The sequence below is a fragment of the Anser cygnoides genome, chromosome 6 (genome assembly GCF_040182565.1).
Source record: "Anser cygnoides isolate HZ-2024a breed goose chromosome 6, Taihu_goose_T2T_genome, whole genome shotgun sequence".
NCBI lineage: Eukaryota > Metazoa > Chordata > Aves > Anseriformes > Anatidae > Anser > Anser cygnoides.
In genome coordinates this window covers 27,346,201-27,372,158 of record NC_089878.1, presented here as the reverse complement: position 1 = coordinate 27,372,158, position 25,958 = coordinate 27,346,201, and the positions used below count along the sequence as shown (strand labels likewise).

The 25,958-nt window shown below is 43.3% G+C and overlaps 1 protein-coding gene across 9 annotated transcripts in view; it reads right to left on the bottom strand.

Annotated features, from left to right (window-relative positions):
* SEMA5B (semaphorin 5B) overlaps positions 1-25,958 on the bottom strand; it is a 270,246-nt gene that overhangs the window by 55,585 nt on the left and 188,703 nt on the right. For all 9 annotated transcript variants that reach the window (XM_066999196.1, XM_048072218.2, XM_066999195.1 and 6 more), the window contains 6 exons: positions 19,580-19,678; positions 18,626-18,839; positions 15,756-16,041; positions 11,255-11,390; positions 7,476-7,683; positions 5,070-5,277 (listed from right to left, as the gene is read on the bottom strand). In XM_066999196.1, the coding sequence (XP_066855297.1) occupies positions 5,070-5,277; positions 7,476-7,683; positions 11,255-11,390; positions 15,756-16,041; positions 18,626-18,839; positions 19,580-19,678 (1,151 nt within the window). The remainder of the gene's footprint in view (positions 1-5,069; positions 5,278-7,475; positions 7,684-11,254; positions 11,391-15,755; positions 16,042-18,625; positions 18,840-19,579; positions 19,679-25,958) is intronic.

Here is a 25,958-nt window from a genome sequence, read left to right as displayed (position 1 = left end):
TTTAGTGATTTATTCTGATGTATTATTGGATACTGGAGATAACAAAGGATTGGGGTGAATACTCTCCTGTCTGCCTATGAAGTCTCCCAAAGCCTTGCAGAATTATTGGTGGCACAATAATTAGCTAATTTCCTTAACCTTGGAGAGGCCAAATCAGCCAAAGCAGATGGAAATCAGTGATTAAGCTTTATAATAACATTTTCATAGGATCTTACCTTTCCTTCTGCCTCTATTTTTAAAAGGATGTTCAATGTGCTAGATATTTTTCAAAACTTTCCAGGAGATATTTTCAAAACAAAATCTGGGCCAGCCTCAGCTCAGAAGAAGAGGATGGATGTTCAAGATCTTTGATTAATAATAAAGCATCAATGTCACCTCAGCGATCTGCTGGTTGCTGGGCTGCACTGAACAACAGTCTTCATTTCCTCCCCTACCCCTTTTACCATTTTCTCTCCCACTCTTTTTACCCAGCGATCGTTACTTGTTTGTCCTTGGAGGAACTATCATCACTCTGATGAAGAGGTCAGGATTTCCAGCCCATATTCAATTGACTCTTTCCCTGAAAGATGGAAATATTGAGGTCTCTTCTCAGACTGTATTATTCATCCAATTAAGTTCCCCAACATTTTCAGTCCTGAAATCTGGTACTTTTGTAAGTCTGTTTTTGCAGTCTTAAACTCAAATGCTTCATTCTTTTGTTACAGAGGATTTTGTACCATGGAAGGAGTAAAAAAAAAGAAGAAAATAGCAACAACAGTAAACACCAAAGCAATGCCCCAGGTGATATCTCAGATCCCTTAAAGGGTGGTATGGACGTGGTACAAGGACCTTGTTTGGAATTGCAGTTCTGCACTTTGGAAGGCAGGTAGTACAAAAGGGAGAAGGAGGGCAAAAAACTCTGCCTCATTACTGAGGCTGCTGACCCTTTTCTTCCAAAAAGTCCCTGAAGCCATTTCAAGAGTTACTCACCTACACGTACTTAGTTGTCTGATCATGGTTCCAGAGCTATTTAGAGGTGAGTTCTGTTTCTCACACAGATCTCAAGTCAGCAAATAAGAGTACTTGTCAGCTGAGTCATTTCTGCTAGCTTTGCATTAAGCACCATGGCCAGAGGGGATGCACAACAGAATTTAGGCCAAGTAGGAGGGCAAAAGCTCAGCATAACTCAACAGCAAACTCCCTGGAACAGGGTCAAAAAGCAGGCAGAGTTCAAATGACAGACTGTCACAGTTGCACGCAAGAGGATCTGGCGCTCCACATGGCCTCAGAAGCAGGAGCATCTCCGCTGCCACGAGGTTGACCTAAGGTAATACTCACTCAGCCTGATGGGATGCCCACACATGAGCACTGCACAAGGGGGAGGGGACAGACCATCCAAACTATTCTCAAAACCTCATTGTGCAACCAAACTGCATCCCAAACCTGCGAACTGTAGGTTTTATGCAAACTGGAAGAAGGAAGAGGAAAGAATGAATATCATCATCAAGTGCATTAAGACAAACCGTTCAGGACTGAGAGAGCAGAATATTTAAGAGACCCTCTGGTCTCAGCCCCAAACACACTTTCTTCTGCTCATTTGAATATGTAATAAAGAAACAGCTACAATATCACTCTGAGGCCAGCCTCAGGGTGCAAAGAGGCACGTGGCCCTGATGCTTCAAAGGGGCAGTACAAACAGATCACAAAATATTCCCTAAACAGCCAGCTTCATTTTACTACCTGTCTGACTGCAATTCCTAAAATTAATAATCTCATCCTACCCTTTGAAAATATTACTAAACAATTCCTGTAGATAGGCCCCACCTGAAAATAATGTTCCAGATCTTTAGTCCTCACCCCTCTACAATTCAGATCCAGGATTTTGTTCAGATACATTCTAGAGATACGGTGGTGTCAGTGACAAAGCTGCAATGCTGGCTCTCCAAATATCGCTCCCCAAAGCTTGAGGGCAACTTGAGGTAAAAATCTAAGCTCATTTGAAAATTGCAGGCAGGTTAAAAAGATTTCAAAGCCATGCAAAATCCAGCAGCAAGCACAGCCAAGCTACCACCCAGCAAAGCAGCCTTCAAAACACACTGCACGTTCAAAGGGCTTGCAGGTTTTGCTCGCTTTGGACATCTTCCTAATACTCTCCAGCGAGAGTGGGGAACGGCATACTGAAGCACAAGAGGAAAACACACACACAAGCAAGGTCCCTGCAGCCAAGTCCAGCCTGTAAATTTGGGCAGCTGACATTACAGATGTCTTCCTGTTGCCCTGCTGCTAAGACTGGCTGTCCTGAAAAGACAGATTGAGACAGGTCAGTAGGCAAACACAAAGCACTGCTCAGACACCCAGAAATATATTGGGTCAATGAACTACATCAAGACATGGGGCTGAGCTACTGGTCACCGTTTAAGAGATTAAATTGGTGCTGTGTCAATAAAGAAATAGTAAAGGAGATGGCAGAAATCCTTTTCTCTTTCCATCTCTTTCCTTCACTGCTGCTTTTTCCTCTGCCCCTTCCCTGAGCCTTGGTAACAAGCCCCAAGGTTTAAAGCAACACAACAGCAACGATTGCTGGACAGGATTGATTCTGGGATCAATTTCCCCTCGATACATGATTGCCTGTTGCAGGGAGAAGGCAGGATGAAGGCAAGAGCTCTAAGTCAGCAATCGGGAACCCACATCAACCCCCGGGATGTAAAAGGCTGCAAAGTTTCCTGATAACGTGAGGCAGAGCCAAAGAAAATAAACAGTGTTGTGGTATTCCTGCCTGGGAGGCACAAATTCTCCCTCAGCTCAAAGCTTCCTGAGCCCCCATCAAAACAATTAGATTATAAAAACTGCTGAAACCAGAGCTTTTCAGGGAGGACAGTCCAGAAGTCACAGCATGACAAAAAAGTAAGCGGGGGGTGTTGCAGGGGTGGGAGCCCTTTCTTCCGTGGTAGCTGTATATTGGCATGTATTAAGCATAGACACAACAATAAGCAATAAATCACAGCCCAGGAGAAGTGCCAGGTGGAATGCACTGGAGGAAATTAAAACATCCCTCTCGATATAGTTCAACATGGAAAGAAATACAAAGGAGGGCAAGTTGACTTATCACCTGTGTAGCCAGGATGCTAAGGGGAAAAAGGTTTCCAATATTTGCAGCTGAAAAAAATCAGTTGAATAATTTCCTACAGAAAAAGCTGAGCTTAAAAATTAATAATGATATCACAAACATCCTTTCAAACAAATAAATAAATACCAGCTTTCCTTGGCTTTCCTAAGCTTCCTTCTTTTTTTTTTTCCTCCTTCTTTCAAATGCACTGCCCCTCCACAAGACTCAGCCATGGAGCAAAGAGCCCATCACAATCTCCACATGCACACCAACTTGCCAGCACTGGAATTCAGCAAATTCTGACCTCCCACATGGCCAAGTGTATGCAACCCCCCATGCTGTCTGAAGACCACACCTCATGTGGTACAGACCAGTGATTGGCTTACATTGCTTAGAAGTATGAAACTAGTCATGCTGGAATAAAGTTTTACCACCAGGCGATGATGCCCTGGCCCTCAAGTCCTAAGTAGATGGTGCTCCTGTGAGGCACCCTCCAACCACTGTTGTTTTTTTTTCCTGCTTGTTCCTTTTTTAGGCAGTTGAGCAAACCTCCACCCATTTGAGCTTTAATGGAACTGTCACACAGAGTACTTACACAAGCTGAAACTGGGACACGATCTATAAATTACCGGAAAGTTGAACTCAAGATTAGGAAAAGAAAGAAAAGGAAGAACTCATTTCTCTTGAAACTGGATCATATATATGTATACACACATAAATATTCTGAAACTGAAACTCTCCAGGACAGCCTGAAGAGGACAGCTGTTATGTTCTACCTTTTCAAATCTCTGCTTTTAAGGGCTAAGGATGGGATGGCATTTTCCAGCTGTGATTCTCTTACTAAACACTTCGGTGTCAGCCTCTCTGTATAAGCCGCTAAACCTTTACACATTAAACACTTCTGAGTCTAACTTGCAGTAATGACCAAGTTGCATTTTCCAAAAGGGTAATTAAGAGGTTCAGCAAAAACAGAAAGAGCTAGCACTTTTATATTTAGACAGACATGAATTTGGTACAAGCTGATAGATAAACTCTACTTTTTGAAAATAAAATGATGGTGACATTTTCTGTATCATTTTTTTGGCCAGAGAACAGGGACGTCTTGCACTAGGCCATGAAAGAGGGAGTCCATTTAGACAGTGCTAGCAAATTCCTTCCTCTTGTCTAGCACAGAGGACATCAGTTTCAGACAAAACTCTCATCAAGAAGAGCAGGGCAAAGGCATGAGAGGAGAGGGAAGAGTGTTTTTAGAGATGTAGACATGCAATTACCCACAGCAGACCCCACTACACTCTCAGGGAGCATATGTCTCAATCAGTTGGTATCACACTGGTTCACCTGCTAAAAAGGGGGATATTGTTCAGATCCAAAAGCCTTCTGCACTCATTTCTGGGTGGAGAACTGCTCTGGAGCCAGGGCTGACAATTAAAAATTTTTTTCCTACTCCTTTTAAAAGGTGCAATCAAGACACAGAATCTATCCAGGTGTAGGAGGTGTCACACTTGAAATGAGCTATTGGGTTCCAAAAGCAATGAGAAGTGGCCATGCAGCCCAGCCCTGCCTCATCAGATGTTTGAGAGGTGATCACTCAGATAAGCAAGAATAGGCTGGCTGCAACCCAAATTCAGAAACCTGCAGCCCTACAGACAGCAAAACACATGGAGCTAATAAAATCAACAAATCAACAGTGAAATGTCAAGATAAAAAAATAATAAAAAAAAGTAAATATTGCCAGTCCTTCCTTGGTAAAAATACAATTAATTTCTGATGAAGATTAATTAATATTTACCTAAAAAAAATAAAAATCGCTTATTCTCACTGTGCCTGTCATGAATGTATCTATCAGGAGATGCACTTTCAACGGTGTCTTTTGTCTTGCAGTGATGAAAAAAGGCATTCTACACCAAATCAGACTGGAATACGTTTCCCTGGTGCTTTTCATTTAAGTTGAAGTAGAATATATCAGAGCTGTAAATTTGCTTACCCTTCTGTTCTGTACATGGAGCATCTCTCCAGAGGAATTTTTAGCACTCCATTATTTAAGCCCACGAAGAGCGACCTGTCGCTGTGCAGGATTTGGAGACTCTTGATTGCTTCCCGTTGTCCGTCAGGAAGGATCTGCATTTCCTCTAAATAACAACTCCTCAGGCTCCTGTTAGTGGTAGAAAGGGCCTTCAAGATGGTGCCATACTCTATTGGAACAAGAAACAAGGCACAAGTAAATTTTGGAGACATTGACTTCACGTCACACCTACCTAAAGACTGAAATATTAATGTCATCTTTATACAACTGCTTTAAACCTGGTTCTGTGTCACTTTCAAATATTAACACACCTGCTGCCCGTGGTACAGAGTGCCCCAACTACATGGTTACATTCCTCAGCAGTTCTCAGATATTAGAGAAACCATCTGGGAATGCATTTTAATGGCAAACCAGAAAGATATGAACCATCTGAAGAGTGAGTACCTGGAAATATTTCCCAGTTGGAGCACTGAGGCCAAAATCAGTCTGGTCCTGTTACCAGTGAGCTGTACAACAAGGTGACCTGAGATAGCAGGGATCATTTCTGGTGCCTCAAAGTCTATATTTCTTTTGGTTTATGGAGCAGATCAGTATGATGTGATGCCATGACAAATGACAACAGATGCAGAGGCCCTGCTGGAAATCTCAGAGGCCTCTGTAATGACTCCATGGGTCACGGGTCTAATTGATCCTCTTCCTGGAAGAAGCCAACCTGCCAGCTCGATGAGGGGATGTTATGGCATCAGCAGTGCATATGCAGAAACATATACATTTGTGTTCACAGTGCTCTTAACCAAACAATTTAAAGATCCGATAAAGTGTGGGAGATCTATGCTGGGGAAAAGGGGGTAACCACACTGTTTTTCATTAAAACCCCAGAAGACATCTGTCAGTCCCGACTGTTCTTGAACTTCAATCTTTCTATCCAGATAACTTCTGTATTGGTGCCAAAGCTCAGCAATTTACAGCACTGGAGTTGGCTGCCATGCAAAGATTTTTTTTTTTTTCACTTAGCAGAACCTTAAGGGTGGAACAAGACTGAGGCCAAGTCTGAGAACAACTTTGTTTTTTTTTTTTCTGAGGATTGGGTTTTGTGTTCAGGGCTGCCTCTGAGCAGGGCTGTCTCTGCTTAAGCATTTGAATGGGTTAAACATTTCAGGTCCAGCAGAGCTTCATCTTTGGTCACCACTAACCAGGGCCAGAATGCAGTGAATAAGAATCTGATCTAATGGCAGAAGACCTTTCCACACAAGTGATGTGAGGCAGAAATGATCCCAGCTCTCCGGCTCTGAAACTGAGACTCCTCACTTAAAATATCAAGATATCAAAATAACAGAACCATGTCATATTTCCATGTTAGTACAATCTTCTCGTTATAATCAATGTCCAGTGAGGCTCCCACAGTGGAAACATTACTAAAAGACATCAAAGATGATCACTTTTGAAGTAAGTGGAGGTAAAAGTTAGATAAATTATGACACAGTCTGGGAAGACGGTAACATGAGAATGAAGCAATGACTCTGCATTCAGATCTGAGATTAAACTAACACTTATGGAGACAATCCATCTTATTCTAAAGTCAAAGCTTCTGCCATAGAGGATAACAACATTATACCCATGAGGCTGGCCATATGCTCTGATTAATCTAACTATTTAATTTAACCTTTATGATTAGAATGGATATGGGCTAAAACAACCATTTGTAACACTTTGTCCTTCTTTAGCATCTTTCATTTATCCAAGAGATCTCTGCCTTTCAGAAGAGGCAGTGTGTCCTCCTCATTAGAGGATGGCAGTAGAAATCAAGAAACCCAAATCACCCACTTAATACTACCACTGCCTCGCTGTGCACAAAAGCACACATGCCTCAGCTTCCCCATCTGCATCACATTTGAGCACATGCTCATTCCTGAAAGCACAGGGACTTGTACCCCAGTAGGCACATGGAAATGCAAACACAAACAATTAAAACCTCAGGCAAGCCTAGAAGTTAAGTATTATTTAGAGATGAGTATATCATAGCGCAGAGAGGCAACTTATGTGCATAAAACCACAGAACATTTTAGCAACCTTTGCTCTTTCCCACTGTTATGTATTAGGCTGATCAGTTGAAACATGTTTTTATAAAAGGAAGAAAAATGTTATTGTTGTTTTCAAACACGCTGTAGATTTATGGCCCATTCACTTGGGACTCTGCTTCAAGTCCTCCATCCTGCTTCTGATTTAGTCAGGCAAGCTAACTTTCATGAAGTTTTGTGCCAAAATGATATTGAATGACTACTGTGTAATGGTGCCACGACCGGGCTCCCAGGGCTGCTAAGTCTACGAGCAAATGGAGGCAACTTTCTTAAGCCCTGGTGCTCTTACCTGTCCCGATATACATCACGTGGTAGAGAGTATCCTTCCCCTGAACAATATCAACCACCAGTTTGGAAAATCGAATGCTGTCCTGAGTCACATACGGATCTACGGTGACTGGCTGCACCACGTCGTTCATCAGGAAGAGGCGCTGCGCGTCCTGCAGGACTCTCTCCGTCAGGTTCTCGTTAGGGCTGTCATCACTCAGCGTCCCACACTAAACATGGAAGATTGAACTTCATCACCTGCGTTTTCTCCCCACGCCAGTAGCCCAAGACCAAACCCTGAAATGCTTCGATTTCAACCAGCCATGCCCTGGTGATTTTTTGAGGAGGCAGGTCTGTGTGAAGGGGCCCAGGACCAGGCCCTTAGCCTGGGTAATGGCTAGCTTTGGCCTGTAGTCCACTAAAAATGCTTCTCCCAACCGGTTCACTGACCATCACTGTGGTGTTTCATTCCCTTGTGATGCCCTGGAGCCAGCACACCAAAGGGCAAAAGGCATTAACAAACTAAGGAGGGAAAAAAAAGAATTAAAGAGAGATTTAAAGCTAGCAATGGAAAGGAAGTTTTTGTGGTAATAAATCCTTGGAGCACTTCAAATAATCTTCAGACTGTACCTGGCGTCTCAGTCTGTATAACGTGCAAAAAAATGGAGGTTAAAAAAATTGAAAAACTGGTTGGTTTTTCATCAAGGAACCTGTCTCACCACACTGTTTTTCTCTTACGTTCCTTCTTCTGAACAGACCCCTCCAGCTTCATTTTAACCCAGGCAGGTCAGCCACTAACCGCCCCCTCCCCACACACAGCTCTTCTGTCTTCACAGGCCATGGCAGATTGACCTCTGTGAATCCACCCTCCAGCATCAATGGGTGCATGGGGATAGGACTCAACGCCCTGTCCATACAGAACAGGGGGGAAGAAGGGAGTTTATCTTCTGTCTTTTAAACACCAGCTCAAGGCCTACCTCTCGTTAACTGATCCTCACAGTTTCAGTAGGAAGATAAAAAAACAACACACACACAAATTTCTTTTTCTTTTTGGGTCCAGGTGTTTGGTCTTTCCTTGGAAGGGAAGTTGGTATACTGCAAATTAGGATGTTGATCTACAGCATCCCAGCTGCAGTGTACAAATTTCCCATGTGCATGCTCTCAATATGCATCAAAGCAACTCTGCAGTGTGGCTGCCTTTCAGAGGTGCACCATGTGGAGCTTCTCTTACGATGTGCTAAAATGAGCTCACAGGAATTTAGCTCACATTTACACAGTCGATATGAATCCTAACAGCTGGTGTACTAAGTCCTATAATTGTCAAACCTTTAAGAACTCATTTCAGCAACAAACACGTTTGTCACAGTTGTGCACAACTTGGTTTGTCCAAAAATCCACCACCAATATCTTGGAGCTTGTGTGAATTAAGTGAACAGGGTGATGCTAGTTCACATCATCTACAAATATGGCCATTTGTTTATTAGCTTTAGCATTTTGGACCGAGTACCCAGACTAAGGAAGTATCAGTGTGGGTTGTTTTTTTTTTTTGATATGTCTTCAGATGAGTTTTAATACTTTTATTGCAAAGGTCATTTTCTTTCATTAGTGTCTCATCCCAAGTTTTAAACGGTTTTTAGTTGCATCTCTTCTCCTGTCTCCCGTACTCCTTCTGGTTTACACTCCTGCCTTGCTTTGGATGCTTTTCTCTCCACTCTCATTTCTTTCTAAAGCATCACTGAAGGAGGAGTCCCAGTGGCAGGAATGTCATTGTTGGTTTTGTTTTCTATTCTCATCAAGTCACTGATAATCCTTTTGGGCTATTGGCAGCCTGTGTGCTGACACAGCATCCCTCTGGTTTGGTTTTATTTTGTTTTGTTCTAATTTCCTGATTATCTGCACTGCCCTGATCCTCTATATCCTTCAGTATTTCTCCTTCCTCTCCGCAAGAAAAAAAAAAATCTGGCATCCTTCCCTCATCCTCCTTTGTGAACACTGAGGCAAAAAAATTAATTTAATTTTTTTGCAATATCTGCCTCTTTCTGTCACTAAATTACCCTTGTCATCTCCTAAAGGCCCTTCACTGACCTCCTGTTCCTCCTGTACTTGAAAAACATCTTAATCTCTTTTTGCAATCTTCCTTTTGTCTGCCACATACCTGCTTTTCCTTTCCTTATTTTTCCCTGGCCCTTTTTTTTCATCTTGCTGCTGCAATCTTTGCACTCCACATTTTATCTGATACTTTTCACTACATGGAAATGCTTTCCAAAGTCCTTTTCTATTCCTCCTGGGTTAGTCCAGCAAGAGACAGAAAGTCTTTGATTCTTAGTTAACCTTAATATTCCCTTTAAATTAAAAAAAAAACAAAATGAAGGAAAACCAAAAAAAAGCCCTGGTCATGTTTAACACGGTTGGGCCTTCAGCAAAGCTTTGTTTCTTGGTTTTGAGTGCATCAAGCTGATGGGGTGATCAAGAGCCTGAACTTGTCCCACGTTGTAGAGGCAGAAGCCCTCACTCAGGTGCTGTGAGGGAATTCAGGGGGAGAAAGTCAGGTTCCTCAGCAGGAACACAAGCGTGTCCCTGCCTGCAGCATGGACCTGCCTCCCATCTGCTCCTGCAGTGATCTCAGCCGACTGCAGAGTCCTTTTTGGAAGGTCTCTGACATCACCACTTTGAAGGCAGATGGCATTTGCAGGCAGCCTCAGCACCTTTGCCGTTATAAAGCAGAACCAGATTCACACAATCAGGCTGAAAGGATTCACTGTGCAGGAGCAAGGACAGAAAGATGAGTTTGTCTTCCCTAGGATTCCCCAGGTGGGAAGGGGCTGAGCTGTAAAAGGGGCTCACACTTCAGAGGACTCAGGTTGTCTGGGGCTCGCAAATTCATACTTCGTGCTGCAGTGACTGAATTTGGGCATAAAGCAACTATCATGTTCTATAAATATCAAATTGGCGTTAACCCATAACCCTGGAAAACTACGCATTCATAAAACCAAAGATTTTTAAGGCTAGAAGGACCATCTGGCCTCTTCCACTACTTACTTCTGCAACATGTCAATAACTTCTGGCTGAGCTATCGTGTCTTGGAAAGACATCCATCTCACACAGAAACACTGGCTGCCTTCAGGGCCCCATTAAGTGATGGAAAATTCATCACATCCTTACGCAGTCACAGTAGTTAATTACCTTTCTTGTTTTAAAATGTCTTGTTTAAAATGTCTCCATTCTAGTTTGACTTTGTCAGCTTCAGCTTACAGTCATTGAATCCGCAAGCTTTGGTAGGGATATGTCCCCTGTGAGGACCATATGCTCAGAGTTCACATATCGGTGATGAGTGTAACAGAAGTAAGAGGGTAGGAAGAGTGGATTTTCCCTGTTGTGTCAGAGTTTGGCTCCATCTAACCTGATGCAGCTCGCACCACAGGCCAGTATTGCTTGTTTCAGAAAGTGGTTTGCAAGGCTTTTCTCAGTGGGGACATTCCAGTGATATATCCTGCAGAAAAGCTTTCCTCCAAAATTTTTACCTAGAAGACCACCTATAGCCCACAGGTATTTTGAACTCTTCATTCTTATAAAAGCTCTGAACATCCTTATGTGTAAAAACACTTAAATTTTCCCATAAATCCCATGGTTTCAATAACATGTGGCAAGGAGTTCCACGGACCAAGATACTCATGAAGGTAGAAAAATATTGTTTATCTGCACTGTGGGTCTTCCTGGAAAAATAAGCCCCCCTAAGAATCAACCCAGTGGAGTGATAGAACATTAAAAGGACTGGAGCACACTGAAGGGCAGAAGCAGTACCTGGAAATTTGGGATGGGGTTTAACGTCGGCAGCCAGGCTGATCTGGGGTTCTCTTGGTAACGGAAAGGGCCGTTAAATGCCTGAGTAATGGCACTCAGATTGAAGGCACACACTGCTGAGGCAGCTATGCTGTTTCTGGAAAAGGGGAGAAAAAATCAATTTAATCATTAGAACACTGACATTTTCATCATAACAGACATCAAGCTTCACTCAGATAAAATACATGTAAATTGCTAGGTAGACGTACAGTGATACCAATCTCACAGGGAGTAAAAATAAATAAATAAATTGTAAAATGCAAACGAATTGCATGACAATTTTTGAGAATGAATTTTAAGCTTGGTTTTAAAATGCCTGTGATTTAAGGGCCACGGAAGTAGTTCTGACATGAAAGGTGAACACAGTTTAATTTGCATGGATTATTTGCGTCTGGTTTTATTTTTATTTTTTTACCACCCCATCTATCTTGATTGATTACAAACAACATAATTTTTAATCTCCTGGTGTTTCTCAAGGTGAAAGCCTGTTTCTACAGCCTCCTGAAATCTTCAGCTATAAAATATATGCCCTAATGTTTATATATATATATATATATATTATTTGTAAGTATACACAAGCATGCACACAGGCAGGGGGAGGGACAGAATGACAGTGCACACCAAGCTGGTTGTTACGGCAGCTCAGCAGGCAAAAATGTCTTGCTAATACGTGCAAGCCTCTGTTTTCAGTGATTACTCCTTCGTGCTCCCAGCCGGGAGCAGCATCTGTCTGGGGCAGGCTGCTCCCCATGCACGCATGCACCAGCCAGAGCAGGCATGGCGAGAGAAATGCCACCGCAGGAAGGACTCTTTGGCAGGGAATTTGTCACAGGGAGCTGATGCTGCCTGGGCAGACTTGCACCCAGATCCTCTGGCCTTTGCTGGCCCATTTCAGCCATGGAGGGCCCATTTCTGCAGGGTCCTGAGCAGGCTCAGCGCTTTTTGCTTCCACAGGGTTCAAGTGCACCTCCCTGACGAGCTGGCATCTCCACGAAGCAGGTCCAGAGAGGGCCAGTTGCTAAATGGTTACCTGAAATTCAAAACCTGCTCCCAGCTCTCCCATCTTTTAAAGGAAAAGAACAACGTTTAGAGAGAAAGATATCCAAATAAAACTAAAAATAGGGCTAGCACAGGAAACCGACTCGTCACAGTGCCTTTTAAATAACCCAAGCCCTGCTGTATGTATCTTGCTGCTAATTAAAGCAGTTTGAATTCTCTGAGAAGAACAATTTTTTTTACTAAACCAATAATTACAATTTCTAGCACAAAAAAAAATAAATTAAAAAAAGCCTTGCTCCACAGTCCCAGGCAGGAAAGTAGAAGGCCAGATCCTTTCACAGCATATTTCTTCAGAGCAGTACAACGTCAGGAGGAACTTCTTGCTTTGCCTTCCCACCCTCCACTCCTGCCCCTGCCCTTCCACCCCCCGAGTGATGGAGTAGCTCCCTTTGAACATGTCAAAGCAGCGCCAGGCGAACCTTTCTCCACTTTTGTCTGAACACCACTGACGCAGTGCATGCTCACAGACGGCAGCTCTTAAGACAAAGCTAATGATGGATGACAAGTAAATGCCTTGAGGCACACATGGGAAAAAAAAGAGAATGAGAAGGAAAATGAAAAAGGAAAAGAAAGAATAAAACCCTGATAGTCTAACAAAAACACTTAAAAAAAAAAAAGGGGGATTTTTTTAGGTCCCTGCTAAAGACTCCACAGTATAGCCCTTTCCTTTTGATAGAGGAATGAGGCTTTTGATGAAATAATGCTATCTGTGGCCTGGCATATTTCCCATCCCTCCCTACAAAAACCTAGATCCCAGTCTCAAACCAGTGGCATCGATGTGGCCAGCTGGCTCTTGTGCTGCCCTGGTGGGAAGTGCAAGCTCCTTTATTCCACTTCTGCTCCCTGTGACTAACTAGGTGAGTTAAGTTCAAGGAGGCTTTAACATAGTCTTCAAAAACTTTAATAAAAGCTTCTTAAATATTTCATCAACAGCTTCCCCCAAAAGCTCTCTTTTCCACTGATTTAGCAGGATATAACTTAAAATGAAGCAATAAATCTTTATATGGGTGTTACCACCAATAAGTATGATACAGACTAAAAGCCCTTTGCTATAAGATGACCATAACTGCATTAAAGGTGAACCTGCCAAAATAAAAATACCTTTAAACAAAAAATAATAGTTTTGTAGTGCATCAGTATTCCATTATAAAGGAACTCAGAGTAGAGCGCACATCAGCCCTCTTTGTATGCAGCGCTCATGCAGCATGATATAAGTCCCAGTGGAAGTTAAAAGAATAATTACCATTATTTCTCTAGTCGGATGACAAATTGGAACATTTTCTCTTTGAACTCTCAAAAGAACATCATGTTGTAGACCCAAAACGCTACTTGATCTAGCTTCAGCTATTATCAATAACTCATCTCTTCAATTACACAAATGTTACATATTATATTGTCCTCAGAAGATACCAGAGGGAACATACACCAGTAATGTAAGAAGAGTGACTTAAGTGCAATCCAAAGGAGAGAGGGGTAACACTTACCATGTCTCATGCTTTAGCAAACCTGGGAGACAGACACAGCGCAAAAGAACTGTTCCAACCAGAGCTGGTTTGTCTCCTCTGTTTTACACAAAATCCATATAAATTTGATTAATGTAGTACTTTTATTAATAATTTTATTCTCATTTCCAATTTCCGTTCTTGGCTGGATGAACGGACAAATGGATAGATAAAACATTATCACTACGGGCATAAAAGTGTCTCTGATACAAAAAAAAAAAAAGTTGTTTCATCTCAATTGCCCATAGCAGTAGCCAGGTTTCCTTTTCACATTCAGAAAGTTTGGCTAACAGCCTTTAAATGTTTTCTGGGGGAACAACTCATGCTCCTTTTGACTCCAGGATAGACTTCCCTGAAGTCCCCAGTCAAGGTCCAGTGTTTGCTCACGATTATTTTTTCACAAAATCAAAAAATGGTTGAGGCTGGGAGGGACCTCTGGATGTCTTCTGGTCCAAATCCCTGCTCAAGCAGGGCCACTCAGAGCAGGTTGCCCAGAACCACCTCCAGGTGGCTTTTGAAGATGTCCAACCAAAGAGACCTTTTTCTCGTCACTTCTCCAATGGCTCACTTTTGGCTGATGTTGGCAACAGTAGGGCAGAAACAAAACGTGGAAGACGAACGAGGGTGGCCAAACACTTACCTACTTCTTGGCATTTACAGGCTGGAAATATCATTTTGGATCTGTTGACTTTTACAGTGAAACTCCCAACAGTGCTCTAGCTCAAAAAGTTGGGTCTGATGCTTCAAGGGCTGAAGTTCAAGCCCTGCCACGCCAGAGAGAACAGACCCAAGGTCTGTACTTCAGAGAGGCTTCACTTCTTTGGTTTGCTGTGGGGCTTCTTGGGACCAGACAATTATTCATATTGAACAGTACTCCCTATTGCAGAAAAAGCCCCAAAGAAGTTGGCTAACCAGCATGAGAAAGATATTTTGAGTGGTTGTCATGTGGAGTAACTAACTCAGATTTTCATCCTCTAGTTTACACATCAGGATAACACCCCCCTGGAGAGCATGCATTATTGAAACTCAATACCGCACAGACTGGTTATAGCTTGAAACTTATCATCCTAGCCTTGGGCTTCAGAGAAAAAGTTATTTGAGTTTTTCTGACTTAAAAAAATACATTATGAGTTTTTTAATATATTTTTTAATTAACTCCTCTTCTCTTTTCTGCTTTCACAGCTACACTAAATCATTCCAATTACAAGTTTTTTCAATATCAAGCCAAGAAAAGGTGATTATGAAGTTTCAGAAATCATTCCTTCCCCTCGGATTTCCAACACTGCTTTTGATTTATGGGCCCCAAACTGTTTGTAGCAGAGGTACAGACCCACTTGAAAATGTTAAATGCTGTGTAGCCTCCATGACCTTGCTTCTATAATATGTTGTTCAGCAGTTTATGTTGATTTCAGTCCCTGCTGTTGTCATCCCATTTGCCTCATTTTCCTCCTTCCAATACTTCTCTCCCAAGCATATGTATCTGTCCATTTCTAGGGCCAATCCCGATGTTCACACAATAGCGTCAGATCATTCAGGCAGTAAACCTGACTGAAAATCTATTTTTCTACTGGGTCATTTTCATACCAGCTCTGTGAACAACACAAGTAGCATTGGCACTACAAAAAGTCAGAAGTCTGTCACAGCTCAGTTTTAAATCAAATTAAGTTACCCTAGAAATGTACTGTCACCCGTAAGGGACTCCAGGCATCCATGAACAATGGACTAAAAACATTGTCCTAAAGGTAATGTTGCCTTGATGGATAATACAGACCTATCTATTCCTTTGCGTTAAACCAAAGGATCTTTCAAAAATTATTGCTCGGACTGTCTAAGAAATCAGGATATTGCCGGTTTCAGACTGCTGGGGATAGAAGAAGGGCAGTAAAACCAGTGCAACTTACACATTAGTGGTGAAGACACCATAGATCAGGTCTTGCTCAGGAAGGTAGAAGGTGCTTTGCAATTCATTATAATAGAAAGGGATTTCTCCAGCACGGGAACAGTTCAGCCTGGCCTTCATGAAAGTTGTCCATGTGTCCTCCAATAAAAATCTCCCCCCAATGTCATTTTTGCAGACCCTGGCCACACGAGAATACACTGTTTTCCCACAGTCGTGTTCTACTGCATTCTCTCGGAAAAAGAAGTAGGTGAACAAACCGATGTCGTAGGCAGCAATAAAGTTAGGCTCTGAAAAACAAACGTGAAGAGATTTATACAGGTCAGAAATCAATCCGTGCTCAGTGACTTGCCCAATGCATTGTACTGCCAGCTCCTTTTACATAGGCTGTCAAAGCTGCGACCACAGGGAGTTTGGAGTCAGCAGCAGACATAAAAACAGTAGATGAGAATAATGATATATGGGGGTACAGCTCTAGCTCCATTTTTCAGATCATGGAAGGATCCCTTCATTTCCCCACTTTACTGGATATGCTGCTACTGACTGCAGTGAAAGCAGAGTTTAACGCTTTGCATATGCACAACGACTCTCTGTACCTACAGTTATTTTACAACATAAAGCCTTCCCATTGGGTTCTTTTACCTATTCTCTTCTGAAGTGCACCTTATGGTGTGTTAAATACGCTGCTTGCATCTGCCCGATTCCCCAGACTGCTGCACTGAAACATTCAACCTATTTTCCCAGCGCAATCACATCTGGCTTTTGTCACAAAGCCTTTCCAGTTTCTAGGCACAAAAGATTATCTTATGTCCGTAAAACAAAACCACGCCACAAACAATATCAAAGCAAGCTCTCCTTAATTCTTTTTCTCCTGGAATCATTGTTATTATTTTCACAAGGATGGAAAAGAACCTGGTGTTGGTTTGTAATGAATATTTTAATTGGCTATTTAACAAAGCTTTAAAGTGTACAGTCTTTCATCCCAACAGTTTCTCTGGCAAAGAGAAAAGATTGGCCAATTAATAATATATGACTAAACAACAACAACAACAACAAAAACCCTGTTGGTTTTACAGGTGCTTTTACGATGTTCATTTTTGAGTAATGCTCAAAGGAAAAAGAAAAAAGAGAAGTACACAATTTCTTTAATGCTGCAGCCCAGGAGTGAAAGGAGAACAGAGTCTGGCAGAGAGGGGAAAGCAAACCCATGGTGCTGCAAGGAAGGTTTGGGAAGTAGAATATGGTTCAGAGGGATGGGCACTGCAGAGCATCTCTGATCAAACTTTCTCTTTCAGACAAACTGTGAACTTTAAAGGGATCGCTGTGATCACCAACCTGACCTTCCTTCCATCTAATACGAACCAGAGAATTTCACCCTGTAATTCCACCACCAGATCCTACAACTAACAGGTGAATTAGACCGCATTTTTTGAAGGAGATCTGATCTTACAGGACAACGTCACACGGCTTTACATTCATCACTTTCCTCAGTGACTTGTTCAAATGACTAACGACTGCCCCAGCTGCAACCTGCACTTCTTCTTCCATTTGACATTATCTGGTTTTAGCTTCCAATCATAGGCTCTTGTCATGACTTGTCTGTTAGATTAAAGAACTTTATCATGCCAGAGATCTTCTCCCGGTGTAAGTACTTCCATATCATGTGCAAAACACCTTTTATCTCCTTTTCAGAAAGATAAATAAATTGAGCTCCTTAAGTCTCTCACTGTGAGGCAGACTTCCCAAGCTTCAAATCACTCCATGGCTCTTCTCTGAATAATCTTCAAGTTTTCTGTTTCTTGTTGAGAAGTGGCCAGAATGGGATGAATTTACTCCAAAGTCACCAAGACTGCACAAAGTTGTAAATCCAAGAGTCACGTTAGCTTTTCCAACCACAGACTAGAAACTCAGTTTCTGTTTGTCCTTCTTTAAACTTCTCTGTTCCAAGGTTCCCCCGTGTGACTTCCTTCTGAATTCTTAATTCATGTGCAGACAAGAGGCACATATTTCTAATGAGTGTATATGAGCTATGCTACTAATTGTCCTAATTCATAGTCTTGCCTGATGACATTCTTCCACAACTCCTGCTCTCCATATAACATTATATGAGTGTCTGCAGAAGCTAAGTTCATTCTCATTAACTTCCAGAGAGTGCACAGTCCCACTGTTCACATCCTTGATTGAAAGGTTCTGAAATCCAACAGAAATATTCTGAATATTTGGTCAACTTACCTGGGCCAAAGGAGAGAGGGGAAATATTGGGGTCTCCATCATTATAGTCTGCTCAGTCAAGATGTGCTTTGTCCCAGCCAGAGGATATGGACTTACTGAAGGAACTACTGGTTGAAATTCTACAACTTGCTTGATGCAGGGTATTATCACACTGGGGTAACAGCTGCTTTTAATAACTATAAATCCACAACAGCATGGGTTTACATGTAACATAACTTGCTGTGAAATTTCTCATTTTCAGAGTGATCTTGTACTGAAACGAACCATTTTCAGCTGAGTCAGTGGAAGTAGAGTGTGCTCAACACATTGCAGAACTGGGTCAACAACATAAGGCTCTATTTAACTTGGATCTTCAAATCGTTGAGGGATTTTCTAATTAGAAGGATGTACTTGGTCATCTCAGAAGACAGAGACCCGTATATAAAGTAGCCTGTAAGACCCACTTTGCATATTCTAAATCAACTCCTCTGACATCCTTCCAGGCTATTTTTAAATGTCTTCTAAGCTGCACTGATCATTGCACCGGAAGCCCATCCCCATCATAACTCTGGATTCCAATAAGAAAACAGAGGGAAGGATTTACAAGCCTGCCAAGTTGATTTTAATACACCTCTTGCTCAGATACGACCCACATGACTTTACCATTGAGCCATTTGGAGTTGTATTGTGCTGTCCTAAGTGGGGGAACATTTCCAAGGCTCCGGTAAATAGCAGGATCCCGTCCAGAGAAATCAATTACAGTTGCAGCATAGAGTTCTCCTCGTGATGTAATCACAGCTGTCGAGTTATGCCGGGGGTCATACGGGCACCGAGCCACTCCATTAATTCTGTCAATGATTTTGCTAAGATTTCCTACCTGTATTTAAAAGGAGAGAGGAGAGAATTTAAAGAGCAGCTGGCTTTCGTACTGGCACAGAGAATTCAGTTTGCCCATGAGTACCTCCGAGCAAAGCCCTGATGGTAAAAAAAAACAGGCAGCTATAAGACAATAATGCCAGCGATGACTGTAAATTGATCTTTACATACATCACTTGCCAATGTAAGAAGTTGTGTCTGAGCCTCACTGATCCTACTACTTTGTAAGAAGGGTAATTCCCCTGCCAATAAAGCCTGCAGAGCCCAACCCACTCACAGTAATCAGGTGCTCCTCTTGCTAGCACAGGTTTCTAATCTTACATAGGCACCTTCTGAATGTGTATGGCATTAAAAAGTATAAAAATAAACATTGCTCCGAACCTGCTCCTGCCTCCCTTGAAGCCAAAGGGGGTTTTGCCATTTATTTTGAAGAAAACATTTAAGTATTCAGCTCAGGAGGTACTCACAGCTAAGCCTGTCTGTATTGCCCATTTTCAACAGCATACCCAAGGATTACATGAGCAGCACTTTGTCCAAATCTGGCTCAAACATACCATGGGTTTTTTGCTCCCCACCTGCACACACACCACTCCCTGCCCCAACGGGGCCAAAAACCCAAAACAATTTCAGATCAACTGCATTTGGAACATGTTCTCTTCACCCATGAAGCCCTGTCAATGACTGGCCTTCCCCAGAGCACATATCCAGCCCCTCCATCACTGCAAAAGAGGTGAAACAGACCTGCCGACTGGAACACACTGGCGAAAAGGCATTGGTACCGCAGGTAAAAACCTTCTTGCCATAAACAATCAGCACTCGGACATAGTTCTGACACTCTTCCTGTAGGGACACAAGACAGAGACAAAGGAACTTTGAAAAAGAAGACTGTGGAGTTATTTATTACATTAAAAAAGTACCTGTGTGGCAGCTGGAATGCACCTTCTTTAGCTCTAACTTGGACCAAGATTTGTTGCATCAAGCGCTGCAGCACAGCACAGCTGTAGGGAGCCAGCAGTCTCCACGAGCAAGGCCAATTTGCTGCTTACTTCTCTAACCACAGTCCTGCACAAATAGTCTCTGGTAGGATGCTATCCATCAGGCTGACTCTGTATTAGCTACACAACTGGCTCTTTCTTTCTGCTTAAATTGCAGGAGGAATCCTCCCTCTTTTCATGATATTTCTGACCTGCTTTTCCCATCAGTGCTGCAGCTTTGACAACATTACCCAGACACAGCTCTGGTGAAGGGCGGAGGGTCTCCCTGCACTAAAAGTCAAACCGGTGTAGCAGGAAAACAGCAGGAACTTCTCTGCAACAGGAGAATCTTGTGCTTGGACAGACTGTTGCTTCCTTCCACCATGAGGTTCCATGCTCAGGATTTTCCATAGTGGAAGGAGTTTCTCTTTCAGGCCAGGACAGCGAGAAATAGCAAAAACCCTCTTCTCAGCTGCATGACCACTTGCTGCTACAAACAGTAAACTCTCTTCACATGCCAATCCCCAGAACCGTGGGACTCCAGTCATCCTGTGCTGGGGTAGTGGTGACAGCACAGGGCTGCGTTGGCTTTGTTCAGAAAATCTCCTTTGAGCTGCTGGAGAGAGCCACAGCCTCTCCTTCCCAACACCGGTGGACTGCAGGTCAGGCCAGCTGAGCGAGTCCGGGATGCTACGTGACAGAGGGAGAGGCCAGAGCTTTCCAAGGCAACCTGCAGGGAGTGGAGGTGCCAGCACAGCCTGTGGCAGCCCCTTGCCCTGAGAACCATCCCCACAGCCCCGGTGAGGGATGCCTGGTGAGCCCAGCACCGGGCTGCCTGCCCTGGGCTCTGGGAGCAGCGCAGAGAGGAGGATGTGAGCGATGGATGGCTTGTGAGTGGCACCCACGGGCTCCAAGGGAGGAAAGGCAGTTATTTTCTACTGTAAACAGAGAAGGGAACTTGTTAAAAAATAACAACCTCGGCTGGGTTATCCCAGCTGCTTTGCTTTCCTCCCTCCAATAGATCATAATTTGCTGCTAAGCTGAGCCTCCAGCTGCAGACACCGCTTCTCCTGTAAGCAGCAATCACTCCGCGAGCTTCCCCGTCTCACAGCGCTCCACGCTGCTGATCAGTTCCCTGAAGACTTCATTTGCAAGATCCAGCAGTGTAAAAACACTCCGTATCAGCTGGAAAGGGAGAGGCTTGCTTAGCTGGATTAAGTACTACCATCTCCTTTCATTCGCTGTATGGAAATCAACTTGCTGAAGAATGGCATTTAGCAAAACCCCCCCGGCACTGGCCGCAGACAAGCGACTGCATGGGCACAGCGTCTGGGGCTTGCTCCTGAATGGAGAGGTGTGCAGGGACTGAGCCAGCCCGGGAGCACTGACCCGGCCCAGGCAGAGGCCACGGAGGTGGAGTGGGTGCTGCCAGGCTGACCTCAGCAGGGATTTGGGGATCCGACACGCAGCCCCTAGCACAGAGGAACCGGAGCTTAAATTCGTAGCGGGGTCGATTCAGCCCTTCGTATCTCAGAAGCAGATCAGTCCTGGTGACCGTGCACCAGAAACACTGTCCCACCTTGAGAACAGAGGTCTCGTGGCTTCCTTTGATCAGACGAAGGCTTGCCAGCCTCTCTGCCCCCTCCTGTCCTTACGTGGTGCTGTGAGCCCTGCTGGTTATTCCCTGCCCTAGCGGGTTTAAGTAATTTCTGTTTCTGTACAGCACAGTTACGCAATCCCACCCAATATTAGGACCACTGTATATTTAACTGTGAAAGACCAGAAATTCTTGAGGAAATGCGATTTAAAAAGTATGGGCTCCTCTCCCATTGAGTTTTGTTTTCAGAATATGATTGATTTGGGATCTAACCCAGAAAGCAGCTCTGTACCCGAATTTCACATAACAAGAGAGCATCCACCTGCTCCCCTCTGCTTCCACCTCCCTCTGCTCTGTGCAGTCTGAACACAGCATCTGCCCTAAACCAGCTAACACCACTAATGTTGCCGCACTCTTTCCTGCATGGGTACTTAAATATGCTCCTAAATAAAACTCCGTCCTGCAGAAATCTCAGATCCTAACTTGCAGAATTCTCTTCCTTGCGCAGACCTATAGTACACATGAACAAGCTTTCATTTCTCTAAAAATCCTCCCAGCTGAGAAGACGGAACACAAAAAAGAATTTCTCTGTGAGATCATGCTGGATGCATCTGTTGCACACTTTACTCCTAGGCGCAGTAGCCCAGGTTGATAAGGATGCTGGAAGCTGGTAAAATATTGTCTTATTTTAGCCTAATTAAGCATGGCTTTCTTTGTACCCATTCAGTCAAAAGCAGAGGTTATTTATTGAAAGAGAAGAAAAACCATACTGAGCAAATATATCTGCTGCTGTCTGAAACCGCACCAAAATATTTCATCTGTGACTTCCAGCCCATTCCCAACTGTGCTAGCAAAGAGCAAAAGAGCACAGGCAGTGCAGATGAGGTGTTAGATTGGAAACATTTGACAGCTGATACTTTTCAGGGAACTGGATGTACCAAGCCCAATAATTATTTCACTGGCTGTAAAAGGCAGAAACTGGGGTGCCTGGTGGATGTTTTCTTCTCCTGTGCTTAGATAACATTGCTACCAGGTGTGGGCCATATCCAACCATAGTTATATCCCTATGAATTAACTGCCTACGCTCTGAGTAGGCTTTTTCCCTGGACTTGCCTTACTAATGATGGTAAAAGGGCTCCACACTCCTGGGGCAAGAACAACGATCACATGTACTTTTCATCCACCGGTCTCAAAGCAATTTGTAGAGCATTAAGTAATGTTCTAAAATGGACACGCATTATCTTCCTGTCCTCTGGGCTGGATGAATCGAAACACACAGGTGCTAGAAGGTTTGCCATGGTGACACACTGAATGAGAGGAGATCCTGCAAGATGGGGACAAAGATTTAACTACCAGACCCCACCTCGCTAACCTGCCTGGCTCCAAGAGGAATCCTGTGCTCATCTGGTATTTCTTATTGCTGTACCCACTGCCAGCCTATGACAACCTCCAACAAAAGCAAGGAAGAAGCTGAACCACTAAAATGTTCCAGCTTGTGGGATTTTTCTCAAGACACTGTTGGTGACATCTACATTAGGTCCCCTTTCTGCCCTGTTCTCAAAATAACTAGAAAGGAACAGGCTCCTCTCTGTGTTCTTTAAGCCAGCCGGGATCTGCTCTGAAAAGTTATTCACCATGCTCCCCTCTACAACAATTCGTAGCTGAGGCAGCTGGTTAGTAAAATGATTTCACAAGCACTTACAGAAAATGGGAGCTATTTAGTGCAGTTTCTTCCATGGGCCTGGAAAACTCAGTCGTACAGGAGGCAAAATTCAGATGGGCTTTATTTAACATGGCTGGAAAATCTGGCAAGCTTGAACCCCAGCTCTGTCCAGACAAGACAATATTTGGATCCTGCTCCCACATCATGGAGCAGACAGTTCAATCTGTGTGTGATCAGACTGCCAATCTCATCACCAGAAGATATTATTGGGATCATGAGATTAAGGATTTAAATAAAGGGAGAAGACTCAATATTTATATGGTTAATGAGAATAACCCAGTTATATTAGTTGGGATTATCATTAAATATATGGCAGAGCTGATAAAAACCTGTGGCTCACTGCCGGAGCATTAAGCATATCTCTGATTTTTCTCTGAAATACATGTTATTGACTTTGGGGTTCTGACTCCTTCCTCCAAATTACCTGATACTGGTCCCTTTTTGGAGATAAGGCCTTAGACTGAGCAGAAATCACTTTCCCCTAGTCTAATGACCCTTGTTTTCCTAGGAAGAGTACATCACTGGTAAAGCTTAATCTTTATTGAATCCCTTCATGCCCCTCCTCACTTTAAGCCCATTCTCATTTATTTCAGGTTTGCAACATTTAGATTTCACTGTGTCTGTGAATGGCGTAATGTCCACTACTGTGGGCAGGAGCAGGGCTCTTTCTAGCAATACAGATGTCGGGCTGCTTTGAAAGCACATTTCAAACCCAAGAACCCAAAGTGTTACTCCATTCATTCGTGTGGACAGACCAGCAAATGGAGGGGCTGAACTCCTGCTGGCTTCAGTTTGAGGTAAAATTCAAGAAGACATTTTCAGGATGCAAAGAATAAGCCAGCTGTAGGTGCTTCTTGAGTCGTTTCATCTGTCATCTCTGAACACTGGAGTTCTGAAATGTTATAAGCCCTTAATCTCATTGTACAGAGGTATTTTTCCTTTGAAAGCCTAACCGTATATAGGCACTGCTTTAATTGGCCTGTACTTTGAATAAACCACTCAAGCTGTTTTCTGAGATCTGCTTTTTGCTTTTTGATTTTTTTTTTAACCTAACAGTATTTCATCACGTACCAATACATTTTGATCATAGACTAAAATCACAGTTACATGCTCTAACAGGAAAATAGCTGTTTCAGATTGTCCGTTGTGCTCAGTAAGAAATACAAACTCTTCAGAATATGGAAATTTATTTTGGGGTTAGGCCAGGGTGGCTAAGAGGAGAAATGGGATGAAACTTGGCACAGACGCAGTTATGACCTTCTAACAGAGCTACAAAATAATGAAAATAGTTTTACACAACATGCAATTAATCTGCAGAGCTTGCTGCCAGTTCACTGAGGCCAGAGCAGAGCGAGATAAAACAGGTAGAGGGGGGTGTATGTGGAGAATGAGGACACCTCGAGTAGAAACAGCAAGTTTTACCAAATACTCATAAAGACTGGTCCACAGTGACCCAAAGCCTGCCTGTTCTCCCTAGCTAGATCAGCAGGGGTGGGGGGGGTTACTTCTTTGAAACCTGGCTCCTCTTTTCCATTCAGCTCCTCCTGGCTATGTCTACAAGACTCTAACAAAATCTAGAAGCTGCAAAAAGAAAGGAATTCTGGTTTCAGGAGATGTTACCGTGATGGGAGGTTGTTTCCCTACTGATGCAAGTCATCCTGCACACTACTCCTGAGTAGCCAGGTTTGGCCACCCCGACGCAGCAGGACAACGCGATGCCCTGTGTCAGTGCAGTCAGCAGTACTACTCTAGGCTGCCAGAAGAGAAAGCAGGAGCCACACCGGGAGTCATCTGGGGGTAGATCAAACAGCAACACTCACGCCTCAGTGTGCTGGCAGCTGTACCCAGAGAAGGCTCCTGCACTGCTAGCCGGCCAGATTATTCCTGCTGTCTGCACATGTGGTGGGAAGAGAGGACTTCTGTCCCTCCGCTGATCTGGCAGGTCCCACCACACTCCCTGCTCCTCAACCACTGGATGCTCTGGTCTGTTTAGCTATGCTTCCTAGCTACACCAGCCATCCCCAAAGCCTTTCCTTACTACAAAAGTAGATACACTGGCTCTGAAGTACAGCCTGCAGTTCAGAGAACTGGCCAGCAGAACTCCATGTTCAGCCTTCAATGACATTTTAGAGTACAGAAAATATTTATTTGTTGCAGTTCATCCCAATTTGTTAAAAAAAACATGACCTAACATGTTTTTGAGCACTGTTATTAACATGCTTCTAGATGTTTATGTTATTTCTTTAGACAAACAATTTACTAATCAGCCTAAGCCAACACCCTGACCAAGCTGTCTTTCTCCTCTGAGTGCCATAAATACCAAAGAGAATCACTAATGATTTTTCCAGCCAAGTTTTCTTTAACAGACTTCAAATCAAATTAGGTGGCTGATAGTTTAGCAGAAGTAGTAGGAATGTAGTTTTAGATTTCTAGAAACAGTTAGAAAGGGGAGGAAAAAACCATCTGACTGCCTCGCAGTTACCTGTGGATTGATATAGCGCCTGTTGTATCTGGATGCCTGTTATTTGTAAGTGGTATGGTGATTCCCAGCCACATTAGATGACCAGAGGGACACATCCTCTGTATGACAGCCACTTGGAGGCCTAAAATAGCAGATTCCTCCATTAGCCTAGCAACTTCTGCACCAAACCCATTTAACTGGCCTGAAACCTTGGGCCAGGATTTTCCTGCAACCTTGCATGAATCCAAGAACCCCCTGTATCAGGACATCATACAAGAAAAGGGAGACAACCAGTCCGGGACAAACAGTAGCTGGATGCCTATCAGATGCTTCCCTCGGTTCTTTCTTACTCCAGAAGTGTTATC